Raw genomic sequence first — 22,883 nt, 5'->3', positions numbered from 1 at the left:
CCTGTGGAAGTCTGGAGCACCTGGTGTCCCAATGTACCGAGAAGAAATGCCCAAAAAGCAACGAATATGTAAGATCATTTAAAATTTACTCTAGTTCACAGCCTAGTCAATTCTTGCTAGTAGAATGCCTGATCGATTCTGGGAGTCCAATTAGTTTTATCAAAATATCTTGCGTCGAAAGCTTGTCGAAGAGAAAAAATATAAATATAAGTGGAAATGTTGATAGAAATTACTTTGGCTTAAATAACAGTCCTTTAGATGCACGAGGAAAAATATCATGTTTTGTTTTGATGAATAATGAGAAATTAAATTTTGAATTACTAATTGTGGCGAACAAATTGATGGCATATAATGCTGTATTGGGAAGAGATTTTATGAACGTATGTAAATTTAAGATTGTTAGGGAAAATGATTGCTCAAATGATAGGACGTTTAAAATTGATCGCTCAAATGATAGACATTCGGAAAATGATCGTACAAATGATAGTAAATCAAAAATTGATCGGTCAAATAATAAAAAGTTAAGTATTGATTGCTCAAATGATAGTAAAACTAAAAGAGATAGTATTAAGAATGATCGCGAACATGATAGAGGTTTAGAAAACTACAACGTGAACGAAAGGTTTATAAAAAGTGATTATGATGACAGTATTGAAAATGATTGTGAAAATTATGGCTGGACTAATGGAAATGTAAAAACAGATTGCAATGTTGAAAATGATTGCACTATGAATAGAATTGAAGATGAAAGATTAGTTGATACAAATGAGTTTGAGAAATTAGGATGTCAAAAGAACGAGTCAGAAATATTGTCGATTGAATATCCCGATCCAGCCGAATGTAGTCAATTAAACATAAGTGATAGGTGTGATCTCAAGTTCAGAAAAAAACTGATTGACATTTTTGACAAATTTTATAAGAAAGCAAAACGTCCGGATATTCCTTTAGCTAAATGGGAAATGAAGCTGAATTTTGAAAATACGAAACCATTTAATTACCCTCCAAGACGTTTGTCATACGCAGAGAAAGGTCAGGTTCAGAATTTTTTAGATGAATATATTAAAAACGGTATCATACGTGTCAGTGAGTCGGAATATGCTTCACCTATAGTGCTGGTTAAGAAAAAGTCTGGAGAATTAAGAATGTGCGTAGATTATCGAACCCTTAACAAAAACATGCTTAAAGATAATTACCCCACCCCTTTAGTAGACGATAATATTGATAAACTTTCCGAAAAAGTTATTTTTACCAAGTTAGATCTTAAAAATGGATTCTTTCATGTACATATGCACGAGGATTCATTTAAGTTTACCGCCTTTACAACTCCGAAGGGACAATTTGAATGGCTTAGAATGCCGTTTGGCTTACGAAACGCCCCTGCAGTCTTTTAAAGATTCGTTAACAGAATTTTCGCTGATTTGGTTAGAGAGGATAAGGTTCTATTTATATGGACGACATTTTAATTGCAACAAAGGATAGTGAAAGTCACATAGAAATTTTAACTGAAGTTTTTAAGCGATTGGCAGAAAACAAGCTTGAGCTAAGATTAGACAAATGCGAGTTCCTTCAAAGTGAAATAAAATATTTGGGATATATAATATCAGGAAAAGGTATTAAACCTGATTCGAAAGGTATGCAAGCAGTAAGAGACTTTCCTGTACCCACAAAAACACACGAAGTTCAGAGTTTTCTTGGATTATGCTCTTATTTTAGACGATTCGTTAAAGACTTCTCAACTAACGCAAAGCCATTGTACGATCTCGTTCGAAAAGATAGGAAATTTGAATTCGGTGAAACAGTGCTAGAAAATTTCGAAATGTTGAAAACAAATTTGTTAGAAGCCCCTATTTTAGCTTTGTATAATCCAACAGACCCTACAGAGCTTCACTGTGACGCTAGCGCCCTAGGATTCGGTTCGATTCTGATGCCAAGAAAGAAAGATAACAAGTTTCATCCGGTATTCTATTTTTCTAAACGCACGACCGATGTAGAAGCGAAATACCATAGTTTCGAACTAGAAACGCTCGCGGTGGTTTACTCCTTACAACGCTTTAGGATTTATCTTCAAGGAAAAGAATTTAAAATAGTCACAGACTGTAGTGCTTTCACCCTTGCACTAAATAAGAAAGAACTTAGCCCAAGAATTGCAAGGTGGGCGCTATTCCTTCAGGATTTTGACTACAGTTTAGAACATAGAGCGGGGAAGCGTATGCAACACGTTGACGCACTTAGCAGGAACACACACATACTCACAATCGATACGAATTCATTTGAGGAGAACCTGATTATTTGCCAAAGCAGAGACATTAAAATCAAAAGCATTTTGGAAAAGTTACAACAGACAGAACTCAAGGATTATGAAATGGGAAATGGAATAGTCTACCGAAAGAAAGATAAGGACTTTCTTTTATTTTATGTGCCAAACGAAATGGAAAGTCACGTGCTATTTAATTATCATAATCAGTTAGGACACGTTGGTATAGACAAGATGGTAGAAATTATTTCAAAAAGTTACTGGTTTCCCAAAGTTAGAGAAAAATACAAGCAACACATTAGTAATTGGTTAAAATGTATTGCTTATTCGGAAAAGTCTGGAAAAGAAGAAGGTTTTCTGCACAACATTCCCAAGGTAACAATCCCTTTTGACGTTATACACCATTGACCACTATGGTCCTGTAGATAAGAGTAGATCCAATAAACACGTTTTAGTCATTATAGACGCGTTTACAAAGTTCGTCAGACTTTATCCTGCAAAAACTACAAAATCCAGAGAAGCAATATTAGCATTAAAAGACTATTTTAGATTCTATAGTAGGCCAAGATGTGTGATATCAGATCGAGGAACATGTTTTACATCCAAAGAATTTCAAGACTTTCTAGAGGAAAATGATGTTAAACATATAAAAATAGCTACCGGGTCCCCACAGGCTAGTGGTCAAGTAGAGCGGGTAAATCGAAGCATGGGCCAGATGATTGCGAAACTGACTGAACCAGACAAAGGATTGCACTGGGACACAGTTTTAGAAACAGTTGAATACACCCTTAATAATACAATGCAAAGGTCAATCAATCAACATCCAAGCCAGGTCTTGTTCGGAGAGTCTCAAAAGGGTAAGGTTATAGATAGTTTAAAGAGAGTTTAGAAGAGTTAAATAAAAATGAAAGTAGAGATTTAGAGAAAATTAGAGATAAGGCTGGTGAAAGTATTGAAAAGTTGCAAAAATATAATAAGGTACGAACAGACTCCAAAAAAAAAGATCCTCTTAAATATGAATTCGACGATTTAGTTGTGATAAAGAATTTCGACTCTCACATAGGCGTGTCTAAGAAGCTAATTCCAAAGTTTAAAGGTCCTTATAGAGTGACTAAAGTACTGCGTAATGATAGGTATGTCTTGGAGGATGTTGAAGGGTTTCAACAGTCTAGACTTCCTTATAAAGGAGTCTGGGCAGTAGCAAATATGCGTCCATGGATAAACACTGTAAATAGATAAGAGATCAGGAGCTCTCCGGTCAGGATGGCCGAATTGTAGCAAGCAGCCCTATGTACATATACCTATTATTAAGCACTGCTTGATAAGCAGTTAACGTTATTGTGTATCCCTTAAGTTAAGTCATCCTTTATGTCCCCCCTTACTCCTTTAAGAAACACCATGTAAACCCATCTCTAAGTATGTACGTCTCTCTCTCTTGCACATACGAGATTGTGAAATAGGCTAAGCATTAACAGAGATGATGAAATAAAGATCACTTTTGCTGCGACCACTGAAGAGAAAAGACCCTGATTGTATCACTACAACTTCAATGAAACGGATAATTCGCGGAAACGTATAACGCTTCGTTTCTGCATTTACTTTGGATTCACTATCATTTACTTAGAGAAGCTCAACTTATTTAGTTTCGTGTTATTTACACTTGATTTTTGTAATCGACATGAATTCATTACTTTTGTGAAATGAAATAAAATTATTCCTTTTCATTTATAAAACAAAAAAAAATTTTCTTTACCTTTTAATCACTGTTGAGCTAATAAGCTTTTTTATTAGCTGTTGAAGTTAATTATGCACGAAGAAAATTTTGTTTTCGATTTCTGCAGCAGCGATTTTATTTTCGACGAAAAAGAGTTACAATTGTCCGCGGGATCGAAAAGAAGTATTACAATTGAATTGAGACGCGGATCAGCCGATTGCTGACCCAAAGTATAAACCAACAAGCAACGAGAGAGAGCGAATAGAAAGATAAAGAGAGAGAGAGAGCGATGGTAATTATGCAGATAAGCTAAGAGCTAGCATAAAGAGAACCTAAATATCTGCTGCGGCTGGATGACCCGACATACTCCCCCCGTTGGAGGCCTGGCTTTCAACAGCATCCTTAAGGGGCAGCAGACACAGCTTATTAACTGCTCGTTTTGTCACTCCAGATGTTGTCTTGAGGACGGCAACTCGAGCAACTCCATCTCGACCACACAGAAGCTCAACGACTCTCGCTAGGGGCCACTTCATCGGAGGCAAGTTCTCATCCTTGACCAGCACCACGTCATCGACAACTAGGCCAGGCTTCGGGGTACGCCATTTGGAGCGCTGCTGCAGTAGCGTCAGGTATTCTTCCTTCCATCGGGTCCAGAAGACCTGCTGCAAGTAGGCCACACGTTGCCATCCATCCAACCGATTGAAGTTGAGGGCGGTCACATCCGACTCGATGAATGAGAATGGTGGGCCACCATTCAGAAAGTGGGCTGGCGTTAGCACATCCAGATCAGCGTGATTTTCTGAAATTGAGACTAAAGGCAGGGAGTTATCTACTGCCGAAATATGGCACAGAAGAGTCCGCAGCTCGTCGAAGGTCAACACTGAAGGCCCAATAGCGCGGTAGAAATGGTACTTCGCCGTCTTCACCGCAGCTTCCCAGAGACCACCAAAATGTGGCGATCTGGGAGGAAAAAAGCGCCAATCAATAAGCTCCGCTAGGCAAAAATCCAACGTCGCTTTCTGATGCTCGTCGCTGAGGAATAGGCGTCTCAACTCAAGCAGCTCATTGCGTGCACCCACAAAGTTCGTTGCATTGTTCGACCAAATCTGCAGCGGTCTCCTTCTGGCGCATATAAATCTCTTGAGGCCATGCAGAAATGTTACCGTTGAGAGATCCCTGACCAACTCCAAGTGAATGGCCTTTGTTGCGAAGCAGATAAAGACGCAAACGTAGCATTTTACTGGGGCCTTGTTTCGCACTTCCGGCTTGTAAAAGAATGGCCCACAAAAATCAATGCCAGTGACTTCAAATGCATGCGATCCATCCAATCGCTCCTTTGGGAGATCCGCCATTACATGCTCCACTAATCGAGGCTTCGTTCGAAAGCATCTGACGCATTTGTTCAAGACCTTGCTTACCGTCTTCCTCCCCCCAATAGGCCAATACTGGGACCGAATTATGCCGAGAAGGGCCCGAGGTCCAGTGTGCAGATTACGCTCATGAAAGTGAGTAATGACGGCGGCTATGACAGGATGGCTCCGTGGCAATATGATTGGATGACGGCTATTAAAATCCAGCGACGAGTTTTTTAGTCGGCTATCCACTCTAAGAAGCCCAAAATGATCAATAAAGGGAGATAGAGACGCAAGTGAACTAGAAAGGGCTACAATTCCCTTAGATTGCAAGGGTTTTATGTCTTCCCATAAATGAGAACGCTGAACCAGCCGAAGCAACAACTGAGTACCGCTTTGGATATCCGACACCTTAAGATCCGGCTGCCGAATGCGATTGATAAATTTGCAGACGTATCCGAAAATCCTTTGAAGCGCAGAGAAGGAATTTGCAAATTTTTAACAGGCTACGATGTCTACGTATGTCGATTTAATTAACAGGACCTTTCGACGAAGCTCAAGCGTTGACTTCTCAGCAAGGATTGGGGAAGGCCAGTCAAACTTGTGTAGGGTATAACTTATAAAAGCCACCCACAAATGTTTATTTAATAGAACTTCCAGAATCCTCTTAATGCCCTTATTAATTGCAGAACACTTCGCGTTTTACTCTTTATATTTCTTCAACATCTTTTACAACTTCTTTTACACTCTTTCTCTTAGCTTCGACTTGTCGGTTCTGTGGCTTATTCTCGAGTGTGGTCGTATTCCTAAAAGCTTAACATCCTTAACATTAATACTTAAATACTAAATACTTCATGCTTAATACTAGATCCTTAACTTACACACAGTAGGGATATCCTACTATCCTATACCAATCCTACATTCGGCAATCTTGAATCTTAGTTTGCCCCGAACTAAACCCACTTTCATAAACTCTCCTGCTGTAAACGTGTGATTTGGACCTTCTTGGCAACCTTTACCTCGTATCGTCCATGATTTTCTTTTCAATCTTCCTCTTTTGCGCTTCTTCGTTTTTGGAATCGGAAACTGTAACGCCGCCTCAAATTTGTCCTTTGAGGGAGAAATAGACTCCTCTTCTATCCTGAAATCACAACGAAGTCTCTTCGAACCATCTTTCTTACCAACCCGAACTACTGGTGCTGCGTATGGAATTCTATATGGGGACTGATAAACAGGAAAATCGTCTTCAACCACCATTTTCATTCTCACTGGCGACTCTATTTCTTTCTCTGCTTCGTAGCTGTCTATCAACTGTTCAACCTCACCTCTCAAATCCTTACTAGGATGATTTAACTGCACTTCCTCTGAGGTTCTAGGTTCAGTGATCATTTCGTTCACGCACAATCCTTTAAATATCTCGGATACTTCTTTTTCCCTGAATTGTACTCCACCTGAACTAAAAATGATATCTACTTCCTTCAAAACGTCGTTCCCAATGATGGCTGCATACTCAATGTCTTTTTGTTTGACTACATTAAAAGTTACATTAAAGCAAACATCCCCTGCTGACACTACTGTCTCAAACTGTCCGATCGTTTTAATTTTTCCAGTCCCTATGCCTCGCAAGCTCTTTGTCTCCTTCCTTAGACTAACTTCTTTTAGCTTTTCCATTAGATCTTCCCTCATCAAACTCAGATCGCATCCTGAGTCTATCATTGCGACAAAGTATACGTCATTTACGCATATGACCGTACTGATTCCGTCTTTTGACATCGATCTAGACTTCTCATTCCCTTCGATTGTTTTCTCCTGGTTGCAATCCTTAGCAATGTGACCAGTTTTATTGCATTTAAAGCATAAAACTGCCTCACTACATTCCTTCGAAAAGTGTCCCTCTTTGTCACATTTAAAACATTTCTTCTTAATCTGGGGAATTGGTTTTCTTGTACTGCCGCTCTCGGTACTCTCCTTGATCCTTTCGTAAATGTTTATCTCTGCTTTCAATTCATTAAGCGTCCTGCACCGGTACAAATTACTCTTGTTTAATTTACTATCTGGAACACCATCCACGAAGTACCATATGAGACTTGCTTCGTCTAACTTGACTTGCTTCCCAATCTCAATCAGACTATACAGGTACTCACTTAACGACTCTTTATCAAGTTTTACTCTGTTCTTCAGTTGTTTATGTACTTCAGCTGCCAACATTGTTTTGCCAAACTCGGCTCGCAGCTTTGCCTTCAATTGTTCCCATCCTCTTACGCCTGTTAGACCTCTCACAAACAATTTTGCTGCTCCTTGCAACAGTTGCTTCCCGTAGATGTACTTCTGTACGCTATCCCAACCTACCGTTGCAGCGCAATCTTCAAATTCAGATACCCACTGACCGATATCTGGTTGATCTGATCCTGAAAAATGTGATACACTATCTTGAACATCTTGGAGCGTAAATCTTGATGCGCTCTTAAAACCATCTGTCTCTGCTTCTTGATACTCTCTAGACTTAACTGAGTGCGTCTCTTGCTCTTCTTCATCCTCCTCGACATCTCCTAGATTGTAATGCTCTAACAGTCTATCCTGCAGCACGGATTTTCTACCGGTGGACTCTAACTCTAAAGTTCTTAAGTGTTGTCGCAACTCCTCCACTCTTAAAGACAATATTGTTTTGGCATCCATGATCTCACGTAGCTCTACTTAACCGATTCCTTGTCGATAGCACTGCTTGCTAGTTTGTTGTTGTTGTTGCAGTCTGACATTCTACAACCTCGTGTTGCCCAGAATTGGCGTTCCTCGACTGCAACTCCCTCGACGATGTCACTCCTCTTTGTTGTAGCCGTCGACCTCTGTGTCGCACTGCTTTACGGCTCTCTAGCCGTTGTTGTTGTTGCAGCCTGCCAATGTACGACCTCCTTGTCGCACAGGATTGGCGCTCTTCAACTGCAACTCCCTCGCTGACTCCTTGAATACACTGCTTTACCGCCCTCCGGCAGTTGTTGTTGCTGGAGTAGACCTCTATGTCGCTCTGCTTCGCCATTGACCGACAATTGTTGTTGCAGCCTGCCAATCCACGACCTCTGTGTCGTTAGATTTGCACCTCTTCAACTGCAACTCCCTCGCCGCTGTCACCTCTTGTTGCTAGAGTGGACCCCCTGTGTCGCACTGCTTCGCCACTGATCACCACTTGTTGTTGCAGTCTGCCAATCTACGACCTCTGTATCGCTAGATTTGGCGCTCTTCAACTGCAACTCCCTCGCCGTTGTCACTTCCTGTTGTTGCTAGAGGGGACCCCCTGTGTCGCACTGCTTCGCCACTGACCGACAATTGTTGTTGCAGCCTGCCAATCCACGAAATCTGTGTCATTAGATTCGCACCTCTTCAACTGCAACTCCCTCACAGACTCCTTGAATACACTGCTTTACCGCCCTCCGGCAGTTATTGTTGCTGGAGTGGACCTCTGTGTCACACTGCTTCGCCACTGACCGACAATTGTTGTTGCAGCCTGCCAATCCACGACCTCTGTGTCGTTAGATTCGCACCTCTTCAACTGCAACTCCCTCACAGACTCCTTGAATACACTGCTTTACCGCCCTCCGGCAGTTATTGTTGCTGGAGTGGACCTCTGTGTCACACTGCTTCGCCACTGACCGACAATTGTTGTTGCAGCCTGCCAATCCACGACCTCTGTGTCGTTAGATTTGACGCTCTTCAACTGCAACTCCCTCGCCGCTGTCACCTCTTGTTTGCACACTCCTGCTTAGTGGTTCGCACACATACTCACACCGATTTGACGATCGTTATGTGTAAGTAAATGCGCGGTTGCCACTTTTCAACTGGAACTTCCTCGCCGCTGTCACTTCTTGTTGTTGCTACAGTGGACCCCCTGTGTCGCACTGCTTCGCCACTGACCGACAATTGTTGTTGCAGCCTACTAACCTACGACCTCTGTATCGTTAGATTCGCACCTCTTCAACTGCAAACTCCCTCGACGCCGTCACTTCTTGTTGTTGCTGGAGTGGACCCCCTGTGTCACACTGCTTCGCCACTGACCGATAATTGTTGTTGCAGCCTGCCAACCTACGACCTCTGTGTCGTTAGATTCGCACCACTTCAACTGCAACTCCCTCGACGCCGTCACCAGTCGACCTCTGTGTCGCACTGCTTCACGACTGTTTAGCCGTTGTTGTTGTTGCAGCCTGCCAATCCACGACCTCTGTGTCGTTAGATTTGCACCTCTTCAACTGCAACTCCCTCGACGCCGTCAATATTCGATCTTGCTTGCACACTCCTGCTCGTGTTCCACACACATACTTACACCGATTTGACGATCGTTATGTGTAAGTAAATGCGTGGTTGCCACTTTTCACGTCGTTATGATTGTCTGTGTGACGCCATCAACCCGCGATCTTTTCGCCAATTCTCGGAAACTTCCTTTTCCACGAATTTCCACGACGCCTCGACTTTACGCAGTTTTCAATCCTCTTTCTCTTGTTTCGCACAACGCGCACACACACATCCGCACTTATAAAAGACGCAAAAAGAAATTTCCAGAATGTTCTATTTCATTTCCCGGACGAGCCCCCAATATTTGTAGGGTATAACTTATAAAAGCCACCCACAAATGTTTATTTAATAGAACTTCCAGAATCCTCTTAATGCCCTTATTAATTGCAGAACACTTCGCGTTTTACTCTTTATATTTCTTCAACATCTTTTACAACTTCTTTTACACTCTTTCTCTTAGCTTCGACTTGTCGGTTCTGTGACTTATTCTCGAGTGTGGTCGTATTCCTAAAAGCTTAACATCCTTAACATTAATACTTAAATACTAAATACTTCATGCTTAATACTAGATCCTTAACTTACACACAGTAGGGATATCCTACTATCCTATACCAATCCTACACTTGGGTCCGCAAAGAAATGTCGGCCCGTTAAACCAGATAGGGGACTCGCTCAGCTCAGTGGGAAGGACACCTCGGGAGAGAATGTCAGCCGGATTCAAAGAAGTTGGAACGTAACGCTCCATCGAATCGGTTCGCTCTTGGATGGCAGCAACTCGGTTTGCCACAAACATGTTGAACCTGAAGGGCTCGTCTCGGATCCAGGAGAGCGCAACCGCAGAGTCACTCCAACAATAATACTGTCCCTCTATGAGCTTAGACAAGAGATCGGCTCCACAAAGCTCCAGCTTGGGCACGGTGAGTGTCTTCAAGGGAGCAACCCTTGACTTTGAACAAAGCAACTGTGACTGTCCACTGCACACGATGTAGACACAGGCGCCGTATGCTTCCATGCTGGCATCACAAAATCCATGGACTTGAATCTCTGAGTTTGGAGACAGCACTAGCCGAGGGAAACACAAACGCTTGATTTGCACAGAACTCCTGCATATCGAACTCCATTCCGTATTCTGAGCTTCAGGAAGGCTTTCATCCCAGAACAACCTTTTCTTGCACAATTGCTGAAGGAAAATTTTCGCTTTTGCTATCACCGGACCAACCAATCCAAGAGGATCATAAAATCGTGCAATGGCAGACAGGACAGATCGCCTACAGGGACTTGAGGTCAACTGCAAGACAGATAAAGAGAACAAGAGCTGATCAGAAGCAGGATCCCAGGCTAAACCCAGAGTTTTAATAAAGTCAGTGCCGTCATCAAACTTCAAATATGACTCCTTATCTTCGTCAGACACTCCACCCAAAGCCGCTGGAACGTTTGAGCACCACTTTCTAAGTTTAAATCCTCCTCTGGACAGAATTTTAGAAGTCTGATCTACAATGATGATAGCCTCGTCCACGGTCTGGGCTCCAGATATCAGATCATCTACGTAAAAGTCGCGCTGAATGACCTCAGCCCCAAGCGGAAACGAAGAGTGCTCGTCTCTTGACAGCTGATGCATAGCCTGCACAGCCAGAAATGATGCAGGCTTCGTGCCATAAGTGCCTGTGCCCAGCTTAAACACTTGCAGCTTGTCCTGTGGGGAAGTCCTCTATAAAATTCATTGCAAATAGCTGTCCTCTGGATGTACCTTGACACAACGGTACATCTTACAAATGTCTCCAGTGATGGCTACCGGGTATGAGCGAAATCGTATTAAAATCTGGAACAGGGTATGTTGAATTACGGGGCCTGCCATGATTGAGAAGTAGCCTGATGAAGTAGCGGCAGATCCGTCAAAAACTACGCGAAGCTTTGTACTGGAACTATCCTCCTTTGTGACGCAATGATGAGGCAAAAAGATGCGACAAGAAGCGAGGTCTGCGCCAGCAACTGTTGACATGTGACCCAAGTCAAATTATTCCTTTATAAAAGCCGCATATTGGGCCTTCAAGGCTAGCCGACGATCTAGCTTCCTCTCTAGGGACAGGAATCTACGATAAGCTTGCTGGTAGGACTCACCCAATAATTCCAGATTGAGCTTGGCAGGCAACCGAACAGAATAGTCTCCAGCAGGGGAGCGAATGAAATCCTTTGTAAAGTGCGCCTCACAGTCCAGCTCTTCCTTGGTAGCATGTGCAATTGGCTCGACGCAGCTTTCCACCTCCCAAAATCGACGAAGAAGATCATCAAGTCGATCCAAGCTATTATCCTTACTAACGGTAGGCAAAGAAATGGTCGAGATTAACGATGAGCCATTGGAGACACCATATCCTCCGGAAACAACCCAGCCCAGGCGAGTTTTTTGTATAAGCCGTAAGCCAGGTGGGAGCTTAATTTGCCCAACGCACAACAGCTCGTAAAACAAACTGGCTCCAATCAAAAGATCCACACGCTGAGGGACATAAAACGTAGGGTCAGCTAATTGTATGTTCTGCGGTATTTTCCAGCTGCCGATGTCCACATTGAAACTAAGCTGTCGCTCAGTTATATTGGGAGCAATAACTGCGGTTATGTTCGCCGTGTACTCAGACGTTCGGGACTGCATCGTAATGTTAACTGAGTGACCATTTGTAAAAAAGCTGGAATCACCTATTCCAGTAACAGAAGCCAAAGTCTTTATCTTCTTTGTTTGAAGCTGAGAGCCGGAGTCAAGAAGGGCTCGACATGGAACAAAAACTCCAGATCGATTTTTTATGAGAACTGTGGCAGTGGCAAGGAGCACAATGTCAGTACTGAAATCCTGAGCAATAAGAGCAGTGGATGAGGAAGGCACGGCAGATGGTTCAACGACAGTATTGGGTGCGACAGCGGCAAGAGCTTCTGGAGGCTGTGGTCCTGCCTGCGGAGAAGCTGAAATTAAATTTTCGCAAGTGAAGGAGGGTGTGGTGCTTAGCTCCGCATGCACGACAATTGCTGGAATTGCACTGCCTCAATTGATGCCCTATCTTAAGGCAGTTTATGCAAAGAGAGAGCCTCTTTACTTCTTGAAGCCGATTAGCAGGGGGCAGGGCTTTAAAATCTTGACAATAACGGATGGAGTGACCAGAATCATTACAGAACGAACAAAACCAAGGGTTACTATTTGTGGCAACAAAAGGGGATCTGCGAGAATTAGACGTTCGGTTATTTCCCACCTGATTGCCAGACGCATAGCTTGCCATGGCGAAATCCATAGTCTCCAATGTTCTGCATCGCTGCTCCAAAAATGATGCCATGGATTCCCACGTCGGAGTTATATTGACGACTGCTGGATCCTCTAACCGCTCCTCCCGTTTTGCCTGGCTCGCAGGATCTAGCTTTTAAAGCAGTACTTGGACGATGATGCATCCCGCGATTTGTTCTGTCGTGCCCAATCCCTTTAAAGCACGAATATGAGCGATAAATTTGTCGGACAGCTCACGAAGCATCGAGACGGAACCACTCTGCACTTAAGCCCCAGGATCTCAGTAATGTGTGCCTGAAAAACCAAACGACGATTATCAAATCTGTTTTGCAGTAAGTCTAAAGCAACAGAATAATTGCAATTCCCAGCTAGCGGATGGTTTCCAACGCAGAATCCCTTAGACATGAACGTAGATGTTGCAGCATTTCAATGTTGGTCAAGTCAGGATGACTATCTATGATGGTAGTAAACATAGAATAGAAATCTGACCAATTCGCATAACCTCCAGCGAATTTCGGAAGTTCAAGAACGGGAAGCGGAATCGCTCGGCGCAGAGCTTCCCGCTGCTGATGGCCGAAATGACCGGGCGTATTGCCATCGGCAAAGGTTGAGTACTGAATCAGTTGCGAGGAGCGCTTTGTGATCTCCGATCGAACCGTCGACTTCAGAGTTACGACGACATCATCAAATTTCTCCTCCAAGTCATTTCCAATTTCCTTAAAATCCAATTTAAACGCCCTTTGAAGCTCCTCGATAACTTCCAACCTCGCATGAAGGCCAAAATCGTCAAAAGAATTCAAAGCCGAACTGGAAAGGGATACCATTAACCGCTCCACTCTTTTAAACATTGAAGTTGCCTTGCGCTTCAAAAATGTCACCCTGTTTGAATTGCAATTGTCGGTGACGCTAACCGAATTTTCTGAAGCCATGTTAAGCAGCAACAACAACAAAATAAATGCAGCAGATTCGGCGGGCAAAATTCGGCTTCAGCGGGAAGATAAGCGTAACGGGGAACAGCGAAAAATCGGTCCGCTTCTGGTCTATATACCGCCTTATGTAAAAGCTTGTGTAACCAGAGTGCTATTATTTGCATAAATCAATTAATTTTATTGTTTTGCAACAAACACAAAGTGAGATATGCAGCAGACTCAACGGGCAAAATTTGGCTTCAGCGGGAAGATGAGCGCAAAGGAGAATGCGAAAAATTGGTCCGCTGCTGGTCTATATACCGCCTTATGTACAAGTCTGTGTTATTATTTTCACAAATCAATTTATAAATATTTGTGTTGTTTATGGCAGGTAAACGCACAATGTAGCTGCAACACAGATAAAGCAAAATATGCAGCCTGGTAAAATTAACTAATTTTTGTGACTTGCACTGAGTCCCTTTTATGCACAAATCACGTCGGGGTCACCAATGTTGAGCTAATAAGCTTTTTTATTAGCTGTTGAAGTTAATTATGCACGAAGAAAATTTTGTTTTCGATTTCTGCAGCAGCGATTTTATTTTCGACGAAAAAGAGTTACAATGGTCCGCGGGATCGAAAAGAAGTATTACAATTGAATTGAGACGCGGATCAGCCGATTGCTGACCCAAAGTATAAACCAACAAGCAACGAGAGAGAGCGTATAGAAAGATAAAGAGAGAGAGAGAGCGATGGTAATTATGCAGATAAGCTAAGAGCTAGCATAAAGAGAACCTAAATATCTGCTGCGGCTGGATGACCCGACAATCATCAAACGAAATTTAACGTAAAACTATCGCCATCTGGTGGCGGAACGGAATTCGCCGGGTTTAGTAGTATATAGATATTCCTAGCCTGTTTGGCATTAAATCCCTTTTCTTTAAGTCTAGCTATTATCTAATTTATAGGGCTTCTATACCTTTGATAACTACTTGTAGTCCTTTGCAACTTTTAAGTTAGTAGGTGTAGTAACTTATTTCTCCCTTGTCAAGATGCTTGGCAACATATCGATAGTCTTTTTCGATTCCCCTAGGAAATGTTTGCTCCGATTTGGTCAGTTATTTTTTTTACCAATTCGGAACCATTTGCCTGACGTACAAAAATTGGCAGTGGCCTTAGTTGCTTGGCCTGAGGTTTTTGAGCGGTGTTAACTTCTTTTGGGTCACTCAGAATAGAAAACCGATTTCCTGTTAGCGCATTGTTTGGTACAGTGGCTTCAACTTTCTTCGTGACTTTTGAAGCATTTGTTTTTTTCGCTGCTTTTGGGCTAAGTTTTGCACGTACCGATCGATTCCTGTTTGAATTAACGATCAGTTAACGTTTTTAGTACTATTGGGTTGGGTATTGGCCCGCTTGTCAGTAAGGGCTGACGAAACAGAGACTGCAGTTTATGTGGTTGTTGTAGTGGTTGTAGTCGCCGTTAGTGTCGATGTCACCGTCTTAAACACTGGCATTGTGCTGGTCTTTGTTGTTATCAGCATCAGCATCGTTGGTAATGTTGTAGGGGTCGGGGGACGGCATTGGGCACTCCACGGCTGTTTTTCTGCCATGCCGCTGGGACATAAGCGTGTTCTCTCTGTATTCGCTTGCAGTGCTGCAGTTTCTGTTGGTACTGATAATTCTTTCGCTCTTATAGGGAAGTAAGCATTGCTTCCGATTGGCTATAGCCGACGTTCGTTTTGTTGTGGTTGTCCAGCCTTGCTCATTATGGCTCTTCGTAACAGAGCTTACGCTCTTAAAAGTTAGCTTTGACAAGCTATATTATCCTTTGTTTTTAGGAAATTAGAATACTATTTGATAATTTCCATAGACAACATGAACACACCTACCCATGCGTACCCCGAGCGTAAGGCTATTTGCGATGTATTTTTAGTAACACGGCGGAGCGATATAAAAACACTTTTGCTGTCATTGACAGTAGCAAAATTTTTTTTCACTGCGGAAAATAAATTTCAAGGTTCTAAGCGTGTGCATAAATAATGAAAAAACCAGCAAATTAAAAAAACAAAACAAAAATATTCATTTTATTAGTTTTTTAATTACCAGCATTTTTTACAAGCTAAGTCTTATAATTTTAACTGACATAACTGTGTTTATTTCTAATCAAAAGTAACGTCTTAATAGCAAAGTTTTATAAATGAAATTGGGTATGCCATTTCTCTTATAGAAAAGTTAAATACGTATACAACATTATAAATGGTTTTTCTTATTTTTATGCTGAAATTTGATAAACATCTTCTGTTTGCAACTATTATGTCAAAACAACAATTGACACAATTATACTGATTTTTACGCTGCAGAAATGTGATCGGGGAGTTCACCCTTTTGAAATTTTTCCCACATTCGTAAAAACAATTTTTCTAAACCTTTGGCATACTGTGAGCAGTCAAATAATGGACTTTCCACGCGTGCTTTCCACACTTTTGCTCGTAGGGCTTTTAAATATTCTTTTCTAGTTCCCAGGCGTATAGCAATATTTTGATATTCTTCCCTTGTACGCGCTATTAACTCTGGACATCCGAGGGTAGCAAGTTGTGAGGCAGCCACTCTGAAACAGCAAAAGGTCGAATAAATAAAAAAGTATTACAGTAGATTTTTATAAAAACAAGAAAGGAAGCTAGCTTCGGCAAGACGAATTTTTTTTCATTATCTAATATATAAATTTCTCGTGTCACAGTTTTTGTTACCCTACTCCTCCGAAACGGCTATACCGATTTTCATGAAATTTTGTGAGCGTATTGAGTAGGTCTGAAAATCAACCAACATCTATTACACTGTGCGACAAAAAAATGTTTAAGTTGATTTTTTCTTATTTTTCACTTCTACTAGTCAAAATAAGAATATAAGTTTTTGGATTTGTTAATATCAATAGCCAATCAGCTTCTACGCACACTCAAATGTCCCAAAAACGCGTGTTTTTGCATATTTCACAGCCTTATAATATCATATTGGGAAAATATTTTTTCACCGTTATAAGCGTTTTATGCAAGTTCAATATCTATTAATTAAAATGTATTAAGAAAATATACCGTTAGGCTTTTATAACAATGCTTTAAAATTTTTTTCTCCCAGCTTTATACTCTGGGCGACTGCGTATGGAACTTGTTACGCGAGGATACCTCTGAAAAAGCCAAAAAAAATCTGGAAAAAAATTCACTTTAAAAAAAAATAATAGTTTATTGGAAGTAAAAAAAAAAAATAATATTTTGTGTTAATTATTTTCATAATAATAATTTTATAAAATTTATCATAAAAAAAGAAATCCTATCACTTAGAAGGTGGCATAGATATTTTTGTGCATAATTTGTGCATCTTAACCGAAAACAATCAAAAAAGTAACTTAAACAAACATTTCGTTAAATTTTGTCGCACAGTGTTATTCATCCTCTTAAGTTCTGTTCGACATACAAAAAATGGCATATAAAGTAAGTTACTATCTCATCACACTGACAAAAACACGCTACCATAGCATTTTAAATCAATTTAAACTACGGCAAAAATCATTCATTAACTAAAATCATTAATTCTATTTATGAGTGTTTTGTCCAGTGAGCAATACCAAGAAAACGCAAAGGGGGAGATTTGAGCCATGATACAAGTATATCTCGATACATGCGAAATAGAAGATCCGAAAGAATAGCGCAATTGCATCAAGAAGAGCCAGAAGATACATGAACTGAACGCAATGAAGTCAGAGGAGCCAGAAGATACACGAGCTGAACGCAATGAAGTCAGAGAAGGGTCAGAAGATGCACGAGCTGAACGCAATGAAGTCAGAAGATTAGAACAACGACAACCACGCCGTTTCACAGTCCAACGACGTTGTTGGAACATAGGTCGTAATACAGTGATTGCTAGAAGAGTACGTTGCCATCAGGTGGCGAAACGAAGTTTGCTAGTTTCTATATATATTTTTGGATCTTTCCTATAGCAGCTATATGATAGATTTAACCGATTTCGATAAAAATTTAAACCGAAATTCAATAGTAGTAGAAAACGCCATCTGGAATAAATCAAGTCGATCTGATCAAAAACAACTGCTTACAAATTTTTTATTTCATTCTCTCGTATGGAAGCTACATATACGATATAGTCGGCCGATCCGGCCCGTTTTGACTTATGTACTGCGTGCAATAACTACACAACTTTTGGGAAAGTTTCAGCAAGATAACTTTAAAACTGAGAGACTAGTTTGAACAGACAGACGGACAGACGTACAGACGTATTTGGATTCTGATCGTGATGGTGATCAAGAATATATATACTTTATGGGGTCTGAGGTGTCTCCTTTACTGCGTTGTAAACTTGTGACTGAAATTATAATACCCTTTTGCTCTGCAAGGGGATAAAAATGGGAGGGTATAGCAGTCATAGTTTATCCAAAAAAAATTTTTTTGCTTGTTTTGCAAAAGTAGTTCCGCAGAAGTAATGCAAAAAAGGCTCACGAATTAATACACAGATAGAAAAGGTTCTGACGAAGTTTACTTATAGTTGACCTGCGAGGGTTATATAACAGCATGATTTTGGTCTGATAAATGGAACGATTAGCGGAACACTTTTATTCAGCTTACGGATAACAGGAATCTACGTTTTCAATCCTTTCAATCCTAACATTCTAGTTGCACAGATTCCAAAATGTTAATTAAGATAAAAAATATATACAATTTATGGGGCCGGAGAACTTGTTCTTAGGGTAACTACATAGCCACAAGGGGGTTGCAGGTTACTAATAGCGAACAGGTTAACTGTCAAACGGCATCCGCATAAGGCAAAAAGAATTTTTGTTTGGGACGAATGTGAAATAGATTCGTGGTCACGACTTTTGGGAGAAATCACGGTTCTTTATCTGAATGTTTTCAACAAACAAGGCAATCATGTGGTCACGTCGGCATGGGCTTCACCAGTCGCCTTCAGAGGTATCCACTTCAGGGTTGGATACCTCCAAATTGACTGCCTTGACCAAGACTCAGCGGACTGGCTGAGGGCTGTGACGCCCCAGCTAAGAACGTGGAAGGGCTTGCCCTAGAAGCGCAGAGAGCAATGAGGAGCTTCTCATGATGCTGGGACGCCAGAACAGAATGGAGATCAAGGCCAGGAAGGTTAGGTTATCTCTCGAATGAACGATGGAGGCGGGGCACTCCTCGTTATTGGGATCGACCAGCTCACCCGAGATGAGATCGTTTCTAAAGGGCATCAGCTCAACTTTAGATTTGAGACCGTCTCGGTAAGTGGTCACGGTGAATGTCCTCAGGAGAGCGGCAAAAACGGCTGAAGCAAAAGAAGCGCATTCTGGCCCTACGGATGGCAAAGTGGAGGTCGAGGAACCACGAGAGCCTATGGGCTCAAAGGAAGACCCTATTACCGATATGAATGTGAGGAGTGAGAATGAGGAGCACCCGTTACCAGTGAAATGGAGGCCGACGTCACCCTGACGAAATACAGTGAAGAGGAATGCTTGCCCCCTTCACCAACTGTGAAGCACCCATTAAAGCTGGGGAAAAATCGATTTTTGGTGTATCGATTCTTTTCAATTTTTTAGAAAAAACATCGATTAAATGGATTAAATCGAAAAAAAACCAAATTTTTATTTGGTTATAAAATAAGAACAAGAAGAAAACTAAATAAAAATAATGGTTTTCAAAATAAGCAAAGCCTTTAAATTTCCGTTAGCCATTGGTTAGCGGGGTCCACCCGCTCCAATTATGGCCGTAGCACGCAGGTAGCCCAGGTAAACTTTCACCGGGCCAAGGCGGTATCCGCCGTCCTGGCCAATATGTTCACCACCCAACATCTTGGGCTAGCTCTCATACAGGAGCCGTGGTGTCACCAGAGCATTAAGGGCCTGTACACCAAGGACTCAAAGGTAATATGCGACCAACGGGGTATACACCCAAGAGCGTGCATATTAATAAGGAAACATATCTATTACAATATCTTTTCAGAATTCCTAAGCAGAGACTGTGTCGCGGTTACGCTGAGCGGCACAGGCACGACACCAGCGATAGCCATGGCGTGGGCTTACTTCGCTGGGGATGCAGCATGCCCATCACCGGAAGTCATCGAACTCGTGGAGTGCTGTAGGAAGAAGAAGATGCCCCTGATCATAGGATGTGACGCTAATGCACATCACGTGATATGGGGAAGCACCGACGTCAACAACAGAGGTGAGCAGCTCATAGATTTTATTATAAATAGTAACCTAGAATTTGACACCGACATTCATTACTAAAGTAAGAAAGGAGGTCTTAGACTTAACTCTGATGAGCAGGTCATTAAGACCACTCATCAAGAACTGGCATGTGTCGCCAGAGGAATCAATGTCGGATCACCGAATCATTAGATTTGAATTAGACTTCAACAACACAAGGGACGTCCCCAAAAGTAACCCCAAGAAAACAAACTGGGATTGGTTCAGGTTCTCTCTTGAGCTCAATCTCTCTAACGAACCGTCAGGTATACCCAGACATTCTTTAGAATTGGATCAGGCAGTGGGTAACCTCTGCGAGAAGAAAGCCAATGCTTTTGAGGACAGTTGCCCTCTTGGCAGATGGAAAGCAGAAAGAGACGCCCCATGGTGGAACGCCAACCTGGAACGGCTCTGCATCGTCACCCGCCGGCTCTTCAACAGAGCAAAAAAGAGAACGAGGAAAACTAGGGACATTATCAGCAAAGCCTGACGCTCTACAACAAAGAGAGCTAGGCGTAGAGCTAGGGTGGTCTTTATCCCCAAAGTAGGAGAGAAAGACATCACCGACCCCAAGTCCTTCAGACCTATTTGCTTAACTTCGTTTTGTCTTAAAACATTGGAAAAGCTGGTATACTACCATATTAGGAGCACAGTTCTCAAAGACCGTCCGCTGCATTCACGCAGCACGCATACAGGGTAGGTCGTTCAACAGACACAGCACTGTACCAACTTTGTCACACTCTTGAAGGGGCAGTAGACAACAAAGAAGTAGCAATCTGCGCCTTTCTAGATACAGAGGGATGCCGTCTTAGCGGCCCTCGCCAAAAGGAATATTGATGCGACAACAAGAAGGTGGATTGAAGCTTTGCTAAGCTCCAGACAAGCAATGGCGACGATTGGCAATAGCACAATGACCGCCGCAACAAGTAGAGGATGTCCACAAGTTGGAGTTTTATCTCCTTTACTGTGGAGCTTACTAGTAGATGAACTATTAAGGAATTTCGCTGATAGAGGAATACAATGCCAGGACTATGCCGATGACATAGTAATTGCAGCCAGAGGGAAATTTGAAGAAACGATTTGCGATATTGTCCAACTCGGACTCAAGATAACGCTTGACTGGTGCAGGGAAGTTGGGCTTAACCTCAACCTCTTAAAAACAGTCATTGCTCCTTTTACTAAGAAGTATAAGCTACAGAAATTGAGACAAATCATGCTATTAGGTACTCCCGTAGCAATAAGCCGGGAAGTTAAGTACCTCGGCGTTACCTTCAACAAAAGACTAACGTTAGCAACCCACATGCAAAATTCAGTTGAGAAACGCCTCAGGACGCTATTCACCTGTCGGAAAATTGCAGGGAAATCTTGGGGGACCTCACCCCAAATTATCGGATAGTTATACATTATAATTGTGGTAAAAGAGCGAGGCTCATTACCGCACAGAAACAGCTACAAAAGCTGCAAAGATTGGCGTGCGTATGTATGACAGGAGCAATGAAGACCTGTCCCACTGCGGCACTGGAAGTTCTCATGGAACTCACTCCGCTCTACTGCGTAGTAGAGTTACAGCGAAAAGCCACCCTGTTAAGAATTACTTCTTCTGGTAATGGCAGCGACCGCATCGAATTCATCTTCGAAAATAATTTCTCTGCTCATTTGAGCACAAAGAAAGAATGGACCACCATGAAGGAAGTACACTCCATGGCAAGTCACACCATAGCGTGGTATACGTACGGATCCCTAACACACCAAGGCATTGGCCTTGGTGTAATAGGACCACGAATCAAGTACCATAAATCTTTAGGCCAATACACTGCTGGGAGAGCACCACAGGACAAAGACAAGCCAAAATCCTCATCGTTAATTATGACTTGAAGAGGTTCAAGAAACTTATACCACTAGGGAAGAATTCACTTAGGGTAATTACTGGGCTATTTACCGGAAATTTTAGACTAAGGAGTCACTTATTTAATATAGAGATTTTAAACAACAAGACATGCAGATTCTGTGATAGCGAGGATGAAACCTGCCTACACATAATCTCAGACTGCCCATCCTTAAGTAGTCTGAGAAGTAGAACCCTCGTTTCCCGGTCCCTTACACTTGGGACCTCCGCATCGACCCAACAAAGCTCCTTGACTTTATCGGAAGAACCGGGTTGATGGGTAAGCTTTAAGCTCAGAAAGGGGGTACAATTAGATTCAGCTGGGTCGAGGTAGTAATAATAATAATAGTTTTGGGCTAAGTTTTTTAATGTAAGTATAAATTTATTTTATATAACAACAAGTTTATGCAAAAACTAATTTGGCATAGACTATTTTCTTGTCATTTTGGTAAGTTGTTTTGTTCAATTGGGAAATTGTTTAATAAATAAAATGTGTATCGTGTAGCCTAAAGTATATTCCAAAACTTATTTAAGTCCCCAACCTTAAGTGAAGTAAAGAATTCAATTCCATAAATTGAAAAACGTTTTAAACCTTGTTAAAACTTGTTAAAAAACGAGGCTTTTAACTTCAGTTTTCGCTTTTGTACATGTTTCTGATATTGAAGTACGAACAAAATAGGTATATATTTTAAGTAAATGGACAACGTAACATATAAGTGATATACAAATTTGTGCTTGGTAATCTAATATATACATACCTTGAGGCTAATGTCTCTCCTGGCAATGTTACTACTGGGGTTCCTGTCCACAAGACGTCCATAGATGTAGTGTGTCCATTGCACAATGGTGTGTCAAGACATATATCAGCTAATTGTCCGCGACGTACGTGTTCTTCTTTAGCAGCTACATTCGAAAATATTACCCTTTCCGGTGAAATTCCTAAAAATGTTCCGTTTAAGTCTTATAATCATAAAATATATAAA

At 41.7% G+C, this 22,883-nt stretch overlaps 3 protein-coding genes across 4 annotated transcripts in view; all 3 read right to left on the bottom strand.

Annotated features, from left to right (window-relative positions):
• Nucleotides 1–2,876: 2,876 nt before the first annotated feature.
• Nucleotides 2,877–5,320, bottom strand: LOC122320286. Its single transcript, XM_043208449.1, has 2 exons — nt 4,567–5,320; nt 2,877–3,007 (listed from the first exon to the last, which is right to left on the bottom strand). Exons 1-2 carry the CDS (start codon nt 5,318–5,320, stop codon nt 2,877–2,879), a joined length of 885 nt encoding a protein of 294 aa, XP_043064384.1.
• Nucleotides 5,321–10,202: 4,882 nt separating this feature from the next.
• Nucleotides 10,203–11,456, bottom strand: LOC122320285. Its single transcript, XM_043208448.1, has 2 exons — nt 11,349–11,456; nt 10,203–11,294 (listed from the first exon to the last, which is right to left on the bottom strand). Exons 1-2 carry the CDS (start codon nt 11,454–11,456, stop codon nt 10,203–10,205), a joined length of 1,200 nt encoding a protein of 399 aa, XP_043064383.1.
• A 4,390-nt stretch (nt 11,457–15,846) lies between these two features.
• The window catches only part of LOC108101961 (UDP-N-acetylglucosamine--peptide N-acetylglucosaminyltransferase 110 kDa subunit), a 68,696-nt gene continuing 61,659 nt past the window's right edge, over nt 15,847–22,883 (bottom strand). For both annotated transcript variants that reach the window (XM_043208434.1, XM_043208435.1), the window contains 2 exons: nt 22,659–22,839; nt 15,847–16,376 (listed from right to left, as the gene is read on the bottom strand). In XM_043208434.1, coding sequence (XP_043064369.1) covers nt 16,118–16,376; nt 22,659–22,839 — 440 coding nt within the window. In that variant the 3' untranslated portion in view covers nt 15,847–16,117. The remainder of the gene's footprint in view (nt 16,377–22,658; nt 22,840–22,883) is intronic.

The sequence above is a fragment of the Drosophila ficusphila genome, unplaced genomic scaffold (genome assembly GCF_018152265.1).
Source record: "Drosophila ficusphila isolate 14025-0441.05 unplaced genomic scaffold, ASM1815226v1 contig_47, whole genome shotgun sequence".
NCBI classification, from domain to species: domain Eukaryota; kingdom Metazoa; phylum Arthropoda; class Insecta; order Diptera; family Drosophilidae; genus Drosophila; species Drosophila ficusphila.
Note: the sequence above shows the minus strand (reverse complement) of the source record. Positions and strands in the feature narration are given on the sequence as shown.

Coding starts and splice junctions, on each gene's coding strand:
- LOC122320286 (XM_043208449.1), bottom strand. CDS start 5,320: ATGGCGGATCTCCCAAAGGAGCGATTGGATGGATCGCATGCATTTGAA. Junction 3,008..4,566: donor GCAGCAGCGCTCCAAATGGC/GTACCCCGAAGC, acceptor ACTGTGTCCCAG/TGCAATCCTTTGTCTGGTTC.
- LOC122320285 (XM_043208448.1), bottom strand. CDS start 11,456: ATGGCAGGCCCCGTAATTCAACATACCCTGTTCCAGATTTTAATACGA. Junction 11,295..11,348: donor AGATGTACCGTTGTGTCAAG/GTACATCCAGAG, acceptor ACTTCCCCACAG/GACAAGCTGCAAGTGTTTAA.